The sequence below is a fragment of the Myotis lucifugus genome, unplaced genomic scaffold, assembly GCF_000147115.1.
Source record: "Myotis lucifugus unplaced genomic scaffold, Myoluc2.0 scaffold_5, whole genome shotgun sequence".
In the NCBI taxonomy this organism is placed as follows: domain Eukaryota; kingdom Metazoa; phylum Chordata; class Mammalia; order Chiroptera; family Vespertilionidae; genus Myotis; species Myotis lucifugus.
In genome coordinates, this window is record NW_005871053.1 from 2,815,266 (window position 1) to 2,828,862 (window position 13,597).

The 13,597-nt window shown below is 38.4% G+C and overlaps 2 protein-coding genes across 2 annotated transcripts in view; one reads left to right on the plus strand and one right to left on the minus strand.

Moving 5' to 3' along the window:
- The window catches only part of CERKL (ceramide kinase like), a 91,647-nt gene that overhangs the window by 77,169 nt on the left and 881 nt on the right, over positions 1-13,597 (plus strand). Inside the window, 7 exon segments of the mRNA XM_006083042.3 lie at positions 4,875-4,949; positions 5,715-5,892; positions 5,973-6,032; positions 6,616-6,641; positions 6,735-6,843; positions 8,596-8,692; positions 12,929-13,107. Coding sequence (XP_006083104.1) covers positions 4,875-4,949; positions 5,715-5,892; positions 5,973-6,032; positions 6,616-6,641; positions 6,735-6,843; positions 8,596-8,692; positions 12,929-13,107 — 724 coding nt within the window.
- ITGA4 (integrin subunit alpha 4) overlaps positions 12,363-13,597 on the minus strand; it is an 81,132-nt gene continuing 79,897 nt past the window's right edge. Inside the window, exon 29 of the mRNA XM_006083253.3 lies at positions 12,363-12,956. The gene's annotated coding sequence lies outside the window, so the exon portion shown is untranslated. The remainder of the gene's footprint in view (positions 12,957-13,597) is intronic.

Below are 13,597 nucleotides of genomic sequence, written 5' to 3' on the forward strand. Positions count from 1 at the left end.
GCGCACAGGGATCTAGATGGGAGGAGAGCACAGCTATCCAGAAGGGAGGAGCGCACAGGGATCCAGAGGAGAGGAGCGCACAGGGATCCAGAAGGGAGGAGCGCACAGGGACCCAGGAGAGAGGAGAGCACAGGGATCCAGAAGAGAGGAGCACACAGGGATCCAGAAGGGAGGAGCGCACAGGGATCCAGAGGAGAGGAGCACACAGGGATCCAGAAGGGAGGAGCGCACAGGGACCCAGGATAGAGGAGAGCACAGGGATCCAGAGGAGAGGAGCACACAGGGATCCAGAAGGGAGGAAACGTCTTTTGCGAGGTTATGATGTTATATGAGTTACTCCTTCAAAAATATTATTTAAACATACAATAGTGAAGGAAAGTGATTATTTCTTTTTATTTTTAAAAAATCACACATTTCTCTAAAGAAAAGCAGAAACAATTGTTCTTTCCTATGAAAACAGAAATAATGTACATGATTGAGAAAAATCAATCCATTTGATAATCACATTCAAGTAGTATAGATTTCAGTATATTCAGCATTAATTGACAAAGAACAAAATATATTTAAATGTCCTTTTAGAGTATGAAGTCTGTTATACAAACAAGAATTTAAAAGGCTACTTGGATATACCCTGATAATTTTAAGCGTATAGAGAAAAACCTGTGGTAGTCTTTAAGAAAAAGAGAACAAAACCTCAATTTAGAAAAAAAAAAAAAAAGATGCATTTGAGGCCGGTCACTTTGACCTTTTTGTGTTGCTTTAGTAGCTGTCTAGAATGGTGGAACTTTTCCAGGCAGAGGGGCCCTGCACAGGTCACTGTTTTTCTTCCTTGGTACTGTCCCTCATGAGGTCACTCTTTGGTTCCTGAGAATCAGAAGTGGGAAGATGGGCCTCCCCACAGCTGTGCATTTGACAGAAAGTGAATCGTTGGTTAGAAAAATTGGTGGCTATGCTTATTTTTTGAAACATGTAAGTCAGATTTTATAAAGGAGTAGCACCAAGTTCCATCATCACTCTTTTTAAGCATATCTGATTCTGAAAGCACTTTTTGTATACAGTGGCCATGTAGAAATGTCATCTAAATACTCATTGTTTAGAAGAGACAGCCCGTTTCCCAAACGCTGGTCATTGTCCGGGACTTGCAGCGTATGGATCCCAGGTAACAGGAGGAGGAAGGCATGTTAGGACGTGTTTAATGTGAGGACTCTATGCCTACCCGGGGCTTTGGCAGCAGAAGAGCAGGAGCTAGGCAGGAAGTTTGCAAGCTGAACACAGAAGACCGTTTGCCTTCGAAGCCATTTGCCTCCTGGAGAGAGACACCCAGAGGGAGGGTGTTTAGTAAATGACTACACTGAGCCAACAGACTAAGCTGCTGAATTACGGTCAGACTCAGATGGATCAGATGTGGGGAAGCCTGTATTTGAACTGCTGGCCATTAGCAATGGTGTTTGTTGCTATGGGAACTGGTGCTAAGGAACTATTAGGGAGAGATTTGGATTAAAGGGTGTGCCTGTGTGAGGTGGGGGAGAGGATAGAGAAAAAAGCTTGAGAGGACATAAAAATAAAAAAAGCAATCCAGTTGTAAAACAAGGCTCGATCCACATACTGATGGCTGCAAACCATATCTTCCTATAGAATTCACATAAATAAATTCATGCTTTCCAATTAATTTGAGGAAAATTAAGTATTGCCAAGGGACTGTTAATTTCTACGATATTTCGGGCATGGAACCAACGTGTAGGTGCAGCTTTCCTGAGAATTTTAGATATGCTTGACTAGGAAGTCATTACATCACATTTATCTGTTTAGATGTGGGAGACATTAACGGCCTTATGAATATTCATGGTGTCTGGTTAATTAAGTTAATTGTTCTGCAGAAGTGCTTGCACTTCCAAGGACAATTTTTTTCCTTTTTTTCTTTTTGCCTCCTTGGCTTCTGCCTGGAGCTTCCATCAGTCATGCTCTACATGGACTCCTACGTCTGTCCTTACTCTGTAGCGTGCGCATTTTAACAGGTTTGGGGAGGTAGTGGTGAGTGAGCCGAGTTGCTGGTAACGTTAAGAAAAAGAACTTTTCAGGCTAATTAAAATGTTTACCTTGAGGTAGATCATTTATACTTTTTGTGCGGATGCTAAAATTACATAGTTGCTATTTATGTGAGCAGCATGTTCTTTTAGCAGGTAGACATCTTTTCAGATGAGTCACATTTTGTGTCAGCTCACTGTCCTCTATCTTGTAGATTATCCAAATAAAAATATAGAGCAGTCTAGAGTTTTACAATTTTGCACCCACTTTCCTCATGAACACCTCCCTCCCCACCCCCATGGACTTCATTTATTTATTTTTAATTTTTTTAAATCCTCACTCAAGGATATGTTGTTATTGATTTTAGAGAGAGAGGAAGAGGGAGAGAGGGAGAGAGGGAGAGAAACATCGATGTGAGAGAGAAATATCGATCAGTTGCCTCCCATACACACTCTGACCAGGGAACCAATACCCAATCTGGCTATGTGCCCTGATCAGGAATTGAACCTGTGACCTTTCAGTGTACAGGAGGATGCTACAACCAGCATCTGGCCAGGGCTATTTTTTAATTTTAAAAAATATTTTTTCAACTACAGTTCACATTCAGTATTATTTTGTATTAGTTTCAGGTGTACAGCGTAGTGGTTAGACAATTGTATACTTTACAAAGTGTTCCCCTGATATTTCCATGCATAATTACTACAATATTATTTCTTTTTAATGTAGAGCCTAAAACACCATCTTAAGGATTAAGGTCCAGGTTAATTAGAGTAGAAGATGACAAATAATTTTCTGACTTCTGGTCATGCCTGTCATCACTGCCAAGTTCTATGGAATTAAGGGAAAGTTGCAAAGTTGAAAAGCCTTAGAATCATAGAAATAAAAATAGTGATCTCTAGCATTCTAAAAACAGTTGTGCTTGGGCATGCTTAGCATACTTCAAACTCACAGGGAATAAACAGGCTGTATTTTCTTGAGTCATGATATGTGTCATTCTCTATTGCACATGACAACAGTACATTATGCTTTTTAATAACCTTTCTAGAGGAATGCGTTTATGGCCATTCCTAATTAACCATGGTAATGGAGGAAATGTGTTTCATGGAGTACTGTAATCCATTGATAATCCTAAATATCTCCCTCTAATTATGTGGCCTCCTCCAAAATCTTCACCATAAATCTGATTGGGAAGCAAAATAGACTGATCTATTCCCTCCCCTCCCTGCCCCCAGTCCAGATTCATTAGCGATTAGATGGCGAAAAGGCAGGCGGTGAGGGTCACAGGATTATTAAAGAGGACTAGGTATTTGACTCCTGGGTAGAGGTCCACTGAGTAACAGGTTTCTGGACCACTTGTTCTCAAACCTTAGGGGGCATACAAATCAACTTGAGAACTTGCCAACACAGGGATACCTCCCTGGGCCTCACTCCCAGACATTCCACTCCCATGGGTTGTAGGTGGAACCCAGAAGTTTGCCTTTTTAAGAAGCTCCCAAGTAGTGTCCATGCTGCTGCTCCCTGGACCATGCCTTCTAGGAGTGCCTGTCCAGGTTAATGTGTACGCACGTTACCCGAGGTCCTGTACAACGCAGACTCTGAGTAGGGCCTGAGAGTAGGTCTTACTAAGCACCCTGGTATTGTCAGTTGCTGCTGGACCCTGGGCCATATTCTGAGTAACAAGGGTCACAGCATAACTTGCCTTTTGCTCAAGCAATTGGAGCCAATCTACCAGTTGGTTAAGGTGGAGTTCTCTTTGCATTGGTGTTACTAGAGGTCTGGAAATCATTAATGATTAGATAGATTCCTAATGATGATTATTATTTTAATGACGGTTTGTTACCTCAGCTTTTCCAACTGAGCAACCCAAGCACACATAAGTTCAAAGTGACGCAAATTGGAGAGATTAACAGGAGACCACACAGGAATATTTCTGATTCATAAATCCAGGGACAAACCTTTGCCTTGAAAGCCGAGGAACATAGCACATCCATGTTTCCACAGCCCTCGGCTGTTACAGGATTTCTTCCTCATATTCTTTAATTAAAGAAAAATTGTAGCTTCTTAAGTTTAAATGCTTTTTGCCTCGTGGGAATGGCAGGGACTAGCTGGTATTTCCCCCTTCAAAAGCAGACCTTTACCCCAGGATCTCAGAGACATAAATGCTCTAGGGGCCTGACTTGAGGGAGCTCTTTCCTTCTGAAGGTAAGAAAAATTCATGTGGATTTTAAATTATCTTAATGATCATGAAAATCAGAAATCTATAATGTCTCAATACAGATTTTCATACCATGGCAAATACCATGGAATTAAACATTTTCTTCATCTAGGATACCATTTGTCAGACAAAGGAGAATCCCTGTTTGGGTGAGAGCTTATCTCTGAGATGCATCACATGTACTTACAGCATGCCCTTGGACTTCGTAGTGATCGTGTGTGCTTTTCTTCGCTGCTGTTGGGACTTTTATATTTTATGTATTTATGCATTTGTCTCTGCTCTCCAGAAACACCCTTTTGCTGTTGGTGCTCCTTTTGGTGTAGAAGTTAGAAGCCCATTTGTTAAAGCTGGATGGAGTAGACTTTGATATAGCTAGTAGTTTTGGGTAGAAAATAGACATTCATGATGGAAAAAGCTGTAAGTAAGGAGATACTATAAACGATTTTCTAATCTTTAAGTTGTTTGAAGATTAAAGAATCATTCAGTAACCATTTGATGTGCATCTGAGCTGTGAATGGAAACAAATTTCCATTTATCATCTGAATATTACATAATGACATCTGCACAAAGAGCAAGTGGTTGGTTTGTAACCTAGGCTACATTGACTGTACATGTTTTAAAATTGATTTGGCAGGCTCTACCAACGTACTGGCACATTCTCTCCATGGGATCCCTCACGTGGTAACTGCAACTCTGCACATTATAATGGGTAAGAATTATTTCAAAGGAGTGAGTTTTATAAGCAAGGTTCTATATTACTATAAGGGAGGTTATTTTATTCCTGTCAAACTTGCCTGAAGAAGACAGGTTCTTTGTCTCTTAAAGCAGAGAAATGTTGAATTAAAACCCAAAGGTCAATTAGGCAACACTTCTCTGGACTGCCTATCTTTTCAGAATAGAGATGCTATAAAGAGCAGTAAGTAAAGTTTGCTATAATAGTGATAGAAAAAATACATTGTAATGATGTGTAAGATCATGATTTTATAACCATGTCAAGAAAATCCATGCACTCTATTCCAGTATATCAGATACTATTGCTGGACTGTACCAAGACTCTAGGGCTAGGATTATGTTATTAAAAGAAAGGAAAAAAAAGTACATGATAACACTTTTCAGCCACTGTACATCTACTCGACCTTTTATTATCCCAATTGATGGAAAACATATACACTCAGATAAATGCAATGCAAAACTGCTGCTAAATCTGTTTACTTTTCACACATCCTAACCATGCTTTATATGAAATAGCTATAAGCTGCAAAATCTACTGCTTTGTGTTTCTTTCCTTAGAACCTGAAAAAGATTCAAATGGCAATTCCAGTAGTTGTAGGTAAAGATGGAGAGAAAGCAAAGATATTCATTATGGTATAAAGTAGCTTGAGATCTGAAAGTAAATAAATGTGCTCTTCTGTGTTTGCCATTTTGACAACTGGCACTCTTGCACAGTTGAGTAATATTTAATATAATATTCAAGGGCACATACAACCGGTCGATGTCTGCACCTTCAGCACCACTGGCAAGCTTCTTCGCTTTGGGTTCTCGGCCATGTTTGGCTTTGGTGGGAGGACTTTGGCTCTGGCAGAAAAACATCGATGGATGTCCCCTACCCAACGGAGGGATTTTGCTGTAATTAAGGCCCTGGCAAAACTTAAGTAAGTCTTTTTTTTCTTAAACCAAGAATCTTTTATCTCAGAATCAGTGAGTGTTAATAACAAGTTTTATTTTATTTTAGGCCAGAGGACTGTGAAATATCATTTTTACCATTTAACAGCTCTCCAGATTTACAGGAAAGGTAGGTAGAAAGCTCAAAGCAACATCTACATCTGTATCTTTCTTTAAAGCAAAAATAGTTTGATATAAACAGATGGTTAGATTGTGATCTTTGGTTGCTTTTCTAACATACTAGTGAATAATATAGACTCATGGAGTCTTACAGATTCTAGTAGGCCATGTAGTCTGGTTTCTGTCTCCAGATACAACCATTAATTCATTCCATCCATCCACCCAACAGCTGTTTATTGAGTGCCTAATATATTCCAAGCACGTTGGATACATGAGCCAAAAAAATAGACAAATAAACAAAACCCATAGTTTTTGTCATCATGAGAGTTTGTTGGGTGTGGAGTACAAATATTAATCAAAGTCACACAAAGGAAGTGCTGTATTCTTAAAAAATGAAAATCATTTTTACTGGTGATGCTACCTAGAAATGAATCAATGCAATATAATTTAGTAATGGAATTATTCACATATTTTTACTTACTGTCTAATATAAGAAAACATTTAATATATATAATGTAGGAGTCTGTAATTTTCTCATATTTAATAGGTGTTATTTTTGTCATTATTTTTTCCCTTTGTTTTCTTATTTTTAGGAGGGCACAGGGATCTCCCAAATCTGGTGAGTCTAGAAGTATCTCCTTGAGAACTGACCCAGGTTCTAGTGCCATTTTGCTGTGGTGAGGGAAGGTAACTGTCACTTTCCTATCTTTAGACTGCAGTGATCAGTGGCAAATGATCCAGGGTCAGTTCTTGAATGTCAGCATTATGGCAATTCCTTGCCTGTGTTCAGTGGCACCTAGAGGCTTGGCACCTGATACCAGGTTAGTAAGTGTTTTTATTGAATCATTAATACTTTCCTATAAACCAAAATTTTCTTTCAGAATACCTGCCCCTCCTTGTCCCAAAAGTTGACTAGCTAGAATATTATGAAGAGGTATTCTGTCCTTGACTGTTTAATATTAGAGATTTTCAGGAATTTGTCCTCAGAGTAGGTTCAGAACAGCTATTAAACTGGAAAAAATGATCATGATCAGACAGTTACTTTGATTTTTTAAATATCACTGAGGGTAAAATATTCCTTGGGTTTTATTGACATGATTTGCTTTATTTATTTAGGTTTATTTACTGGTTGTTGAGAATATTATATTTAATTCTGGTTTCCAATTTTAGTGCAGACACAAATACCCGTAGCATGAAAAGCATGTATTTGTGTATATTTGATACCTTTAATCAAAAGAAACATTTTTGTTACACTTAATGTGAATAATGGTACATATGAATAAAAATCTACTACCCACATTTTATATAAAATACCATGAGACATTTTATATATTGTTTCATCCATAAGATATAGATATTCCATCTCTTACACATTCTTTTCAGTGGTTGTCCATTATTGGTATGAAAATTTCTCTCCCTTTTCCTTAGAGCATAGAAGAAAAGATCATGAATGTTGTATAATGTAGTCAAATCTAGATTTTCCCTGGAGGTGGAATAAAAGAATGACTAATGTACTTGGCCATCTATAACATTATTATAATGATTAGTTTCAACTTCCCTCCAAAATATTTAACTAGAATGATTATGAGTAAAAATTAAGCACATTAAAAAATACTGTTTCAGTGTTGTTTATTTTCAGTTGGGAAGAGATGGCATGACAAGTCGAAGCATTGAGCTCTGAGAATTAAGAGCTCTGGTTCTGTGATCATTTTTTCTTTGTGTGCCTCTGAACAAATCACTTAAGCTTGGGCTCTTCTTTTCCTTCTACATAAACTGAGTGAATGATGGATAATCTCCAACGTTCCATATAGCTCTAACCTGAGCGTCCATAGATTTAAAGAGCTCTTTTTTGTTGTTGTTATTCCTGGAATAACTTTGTATTTCCACTGAAATTGGGCTAGAAGTCATTCACATGTATTTCTGCAAGTGACCTTCGAAAGCTACATACATATGTGAGTGGCTCTTTTGGCATTGAATCACACATGCTAAATTTACAGTCTCTTTTATATTGAACCAAACAGCTATGCAAGATTAAAATGCTCGGTCATTTAACCGAACATGTGTGGCAGCATTTGTTCATTTCGTGTCATCCACCCAAGGGCCAGTTTGATTTAGTTTCCTGTGTCACTTAGACCTGCCCATAAATAAATATTTAAATCAACGTTAGATTTTAGAAAGTGTTGAGCTGTTTGTTATACCACTGGTACTATAACTATTTTATAATACATCTTTAAAAAACATGTAGAATCCTTAAGTAAATACATTGGATTTTAAATTATATCTTGATATATGGATAGGGTGCATAATGGTTCATTTTATAAAAAGCCCCGAACTGAAGAGCTTGCTGAGAAGAAGGCAATTGTTTAATAAAAGCATTTTTGAAAGGCTGTGTCATTTAAAAAATAACAGCAAAATATGATTTAAGAATTTTAAATAAATTTAATATGATGATGATTTATCTCTCTTGCCTAAAACTTCTAGTAAACGTTACATATTTTAGAAATATTGATATAGAGTAATTCTGATGTAATCTCTTAATAAACTTAATGTCAAATACAAATATTTAATTTCAGATTAAATAATGGAAGTATGGCTCTTATAATTGCACGGAACACTTCTCGACCGGAATTTATAAAACACCTGAAAAGATACGCCAGTGTTAAAAATCAGGTATAGTAAATTCTTTTTGTTACTTATATGCAAAGTTATTAAGCACGGACAGTGATATGTTGCAAGAGTTGACATCAAGTCTTGCCTCATAAGAAGGCTTTATTTTCTTTCGAATACATTAATTTTTTTTCAACCTGTACTTCCTCCAAATTTTAAAAAGCATCCACCAGTACTAATATAGATTGGCCTTTTTTGAGCTATGGCTTGGTGGTTATGTATTTGTGTCTTGTTGGCTTGTTTGGGTTTTTGTGCAAAAAGAAAATAGAAAATTTAGTGTTATATTGAAATGATGAAGTAAGTTAAGGTTAAAATTACATACTAGGGATGCTTTTCAGAATGAGAAGTAGTGAACCATCTTTAGGTTGAACTGAATGTTCACAAACATTAACAATTGTAGGGCATATTGAAAACCATCATTTGCAGTGTGACACATCCTACCTCCCCATCTCTGTGTACAGGCCATGGAAGGTAAAAATTCCATTTAAGGTTCTTTCGACTCCATCCTATATCTGGACAGTTTCTACTGCCCATGCATTTCTACATTCACATTGGCCATCGTTTTGGGGAGGGAGTTTAAAACCCTTAAATGCTAGAGTTTCCCCGAGGGATTTGTTGGTAGCCTCCTTGTCTTCTCATGACACCTCCTCCTGGGTGATCACATGGCCCCCTGTTTTGAACTATCTGAGTGTTGCCCACTTTCAAGAGTTCTGTCTTCTCTTCTGATCTGCAGGACCACTGTGGTTTCCTCTGTGCTGCGGTTATAAAACTCACAGGCATCTTGTGTCCATAGCTGACCTTACTGTCTTTTCCCCTAAAGGTGCTCCTTCCATGGTTCCCGACACAGGTCAATGGCATCACTCCACCCATCCTGGAGTTGCTCTCACTCCTTTGTCTTCCTCATTCCTCACAACCCATCCCCAAGCAGGTCTGTTTGTTCCCCTCTTAAATGTTTCTGAAATTGATCCTTCTCCTTACTTCAAAACTCATGCCTTCTTGCTTCTAATAGCCTTCTTTCTGGTCTTCCTTTTCCCTGGTCTTGTCTGTCTTCCAAACTTCCTTCTAAGGGGCTTTTTCTAAAACACACTTCTGATTTCTCTTCTGCTTAATTCCACAATGCCTCTATCATTGTCATCAGGCTAACATCTAATTTCCCCAGCATGTACATGGCCGTTTGTATTCTGGCCCTTGCCCGCTGAAGCCTCTCCTCTTTACCATCCTCTCCCAGAATTCCTGTTTTTGTCATTGTATCAGTTTGCTAGAGCAGACATACGGATATTACAGACTGGGAGACTAAAGCACAGAAACTCATTTCTTCACAATTCTGAATGGGAGAAGCCCCAGAATGTGGGTGTCTCCTGAGGCCCCTATTGGCTTGCAGAGGGCTGCCTTCGGGCTGCGTCCGCAATGGTCTGTCCTCTGTGTCTGCACATCCCTGGTATCTCTCTGCGTCCCAGTTTTCTCTTCTTACAAGGACACCAGTCCTGCTGGGTTAGTGCCCATCCCAATGACCTCATCTTAACTGATTACATCTGCAGAGACCCTATTTCTGAAGATGACATTCACAGGTAGTAGAGTTAGGACTTCTAGATACCTTTATGAGGGGCACAGTTTAGCTTATAATAGCCAGTTATTAATGACTCATTTCAAACTCATTTTTTACAATGAATGACTAGGTAGACAGTGATTAAGGAGAAATTTTTACAAGTGCGCAGTATGAAGGATGTCTGCAAGGCTGTACCCTGAGAGGGGAAACCTGATGCAGAGACTTAAGCATTTTCAGAGAACTGCTTGTGGCCCTCTGATCAGAACAGCCGATGCCACCATATCACCCCAATGTAATCCACTGAAACCCAGTGTGTGATACAGGATGAACTGGGAGATCTACTGGACTGTTTTCTATGTAAAATAAGGGTGTTTGGAAAATTTCAGTTTTCTGTCAACTTTTAAGTTTCTGTACCTCATTGAGGTTTCAATGTGGAAGGAGGAAGAGAGAACATGTAGATCAGTGGTTCTCAACCTGTGGGTCGCGATCATCGGAAAACACACATAGCATATCAGACATTTACATTACGATTCATAACAGTAGCAAAATTACAGTTATGAAGAAGCAACGAAAATAATTTTATGGTTGGGGGTCACCACAACATGAGGAACTGTATTAAAGGGTCGCGGCATTAGGAAGGTTGAGAACCACATTATAGATAATATGAAGAATAAGCCTCATGTCATTTATCTGAAAACTGAAATAAATGAGTAGTTACTCTGCATTTCTGCTAGAGTAAGTAGGTTATTTTTTCACGTTTCCTTAAGCAAACAAGAAAAATTGAAATTTGAAGTTTACTTTAGTCCAGTGGTTTTCAACCTTCTGGCCCTTTAAATACAGTTCCTTATGTTGTGACCCAACCATAAAATTATTTTTGTTGCTACTTCATAACTGTAATGTTGCTACTGTTATGAATCGTAATGTAAATATCTGATATGCAGGATGGTCTTAGGCGACCCCTGTGAAAGGGTCGTTCGATCGCCAAAGGGGTTGCGACCCACAGGTTGAGAACCGTAGCTTTACACTATTCTAAACAATTATCTTGGAACTTGTGGCCACCTTTAAGGTGGGTTCATGAAGCAGGCAAACACCTGTGAAACATTTGATTGATTTTTTTTTTTTGCCTTCATAAGTTTAGGCCTAGATTCTTCTTAAATTCCAAGTGTGAAACTTACACTAGACCTCGCTTTATATCAGCTAAACTAGGTGACAAGTTACTAATCAAGTCAGTGGATTATATAAATCTTCTGTATCAACAGACCAGTATTAAAGATTGTCTTTGGAAATTCTACAATATCATTACTGTATACAATTTCATAGAGATTTCCTGTTTTGTCATCCAACAAGTTTGGCCAGCTGCTAGATCTAAATGAGGTGGAAAGCTTCAGAAGAAGGGTTCCTTCTTCCAGAGAAACTGGGGAACCCTGGCTATAATTCGTTTCAAAGCATGCATGTTGATATTTACTTGCAAGAGAGCACGGTGAACTTTCTTAATGTGCACTAGCAGCTAGGGATAAAGGAAGCACCCTGATTATTTGCATTTTTTAAATTGCTGACAGTGTCACAGATGTCTCCCATTTTCTCCCTTTTGCCCCATCTCAGACCGTCACCATGCTATTGTCTGTGTCCATTGGTATGCATATATGTTCTTTGGTTAATCTCTTCCTGTCCCCTCCCACCCTCTCCCCTCCCGAGATCTGTTATTCTATTCCATGCATCCATACTTCTGGACCTATTTTGTTCGTTAGATTCTGTATATGAGTGAGATCATGTGATATTTGTCTTTCTCTAACTGGCTTAGTTTGCTTAGCATAATACTCTCCAGGTCCATCCATGCTGTTGCAAAGGGTAAGAGCTTCTTTTTTATAGCCACATAGTATTCCATAGTGTAAATGTACCACAGCTTTAAAAAAAAAATCTTTATTGTTGAAAGTATTACATTTACATACGTCCCCTTTCCTCCCCATTGACCCTTTCTAGCCCCTTTCCCTCCCACCCCCCACCTTCATCACCCTATTGTCTGTGTCCATGGGTTATGCATCTATGCATACAAGTTCGTTGATTGATCTCATCCCACCCACTCACCCCTGCCTTCCCTCTGAGATTCCACAGTCTGTTCCATGCTTCTATGTCTCTGGATCTATTTTATCAGTTTATGTTGCTCATTAGATTCCACATATGAGTGAGATCATGTGATACTTTGTCTTTCCCTGACTGGCTTATTTTGCGTAGCATAATACTCTCAAGGTCCCTCCCAAGGTCTCAAAGGGAAAGTGATTCTTCTTTTTTACTGTAGCAGAGTATTCCATGGTGTAAATGTACCACAGCTTTTTTATCTATTCATCTACTGATGGGCGTTTCAGGATTCTTAGAATATATTTCCAGAAGTGGGATTGCTGATCAAATGGCAGATCCATTTTGAATTTTTTGAGGAACTCCATACTGTTTTCCATAATGGCTATACCAGTGCATTCCTGCCAGCAGTGTACCAAGGTTCCCTTTTCACCATATCTTTGCCAGCACTTGATGTTTGTTGATGATAGCCACTCTGGCGGATGAGGTGATACCTCATTGTCCTTTTAATTTGCATCTTTTTGATGATTAGTGATGTTGAACATTTTTTTCATATGTCTATTGGCCATCTGTATGTCCTCTTTGGAGAAGTGTCTATTAGGTCCATTTGTTTTATTTAGTTCAATTTTCCATTCGTTGAGACTTACACTGTTGAAGAAGTAAAAGTTTATCCAAGGAATAAAACAAGTGCATACAGTCTGGAGGAGGAGGATCAACCACATGAAACTGCTTCAGAAAACAGTTTCCCCTGGAATGTAGATGGCGATTTAATGGAAGTTACATCAGAGGTCCACGTTAAGTAAGTCTAATTATTTCACTGCCTTCTATGTCCACCAGTAGACACAAAACTACTAGTATAATGGAAGCTTTCTTCCTGTAACTATCAAAGCAAGCAATTGGCTAGAGTTCTTTTTAAATTAGCAAATCAGGGAAGGATAAACAGATAAATATGTCATTTAAGTCTGACTTTACATTTATTCATCAATTGTTATGGAGAGTTAACACATTTTCTTTGGTTATAAGTCTACACTATACAGATAATGCATGTCTACAATTTCCATTTTGAATTTGAAAAACATGAGTCAAAAGTTTAAACCTTGTGACACTATCTGAGTAGATTATTACAATTTAATCCATTAGTCTTATACTATATAACACTTCGTACTCAGCAGTTCCATGTGATTTACATATCATTTAATTAAGTAACAAGAGCAACTGGTGAGCTCTCTATATGTACAATTGGCTGCATTTTACAGAAACAATGGAGAATATTAATCAAGAAAGCTTTA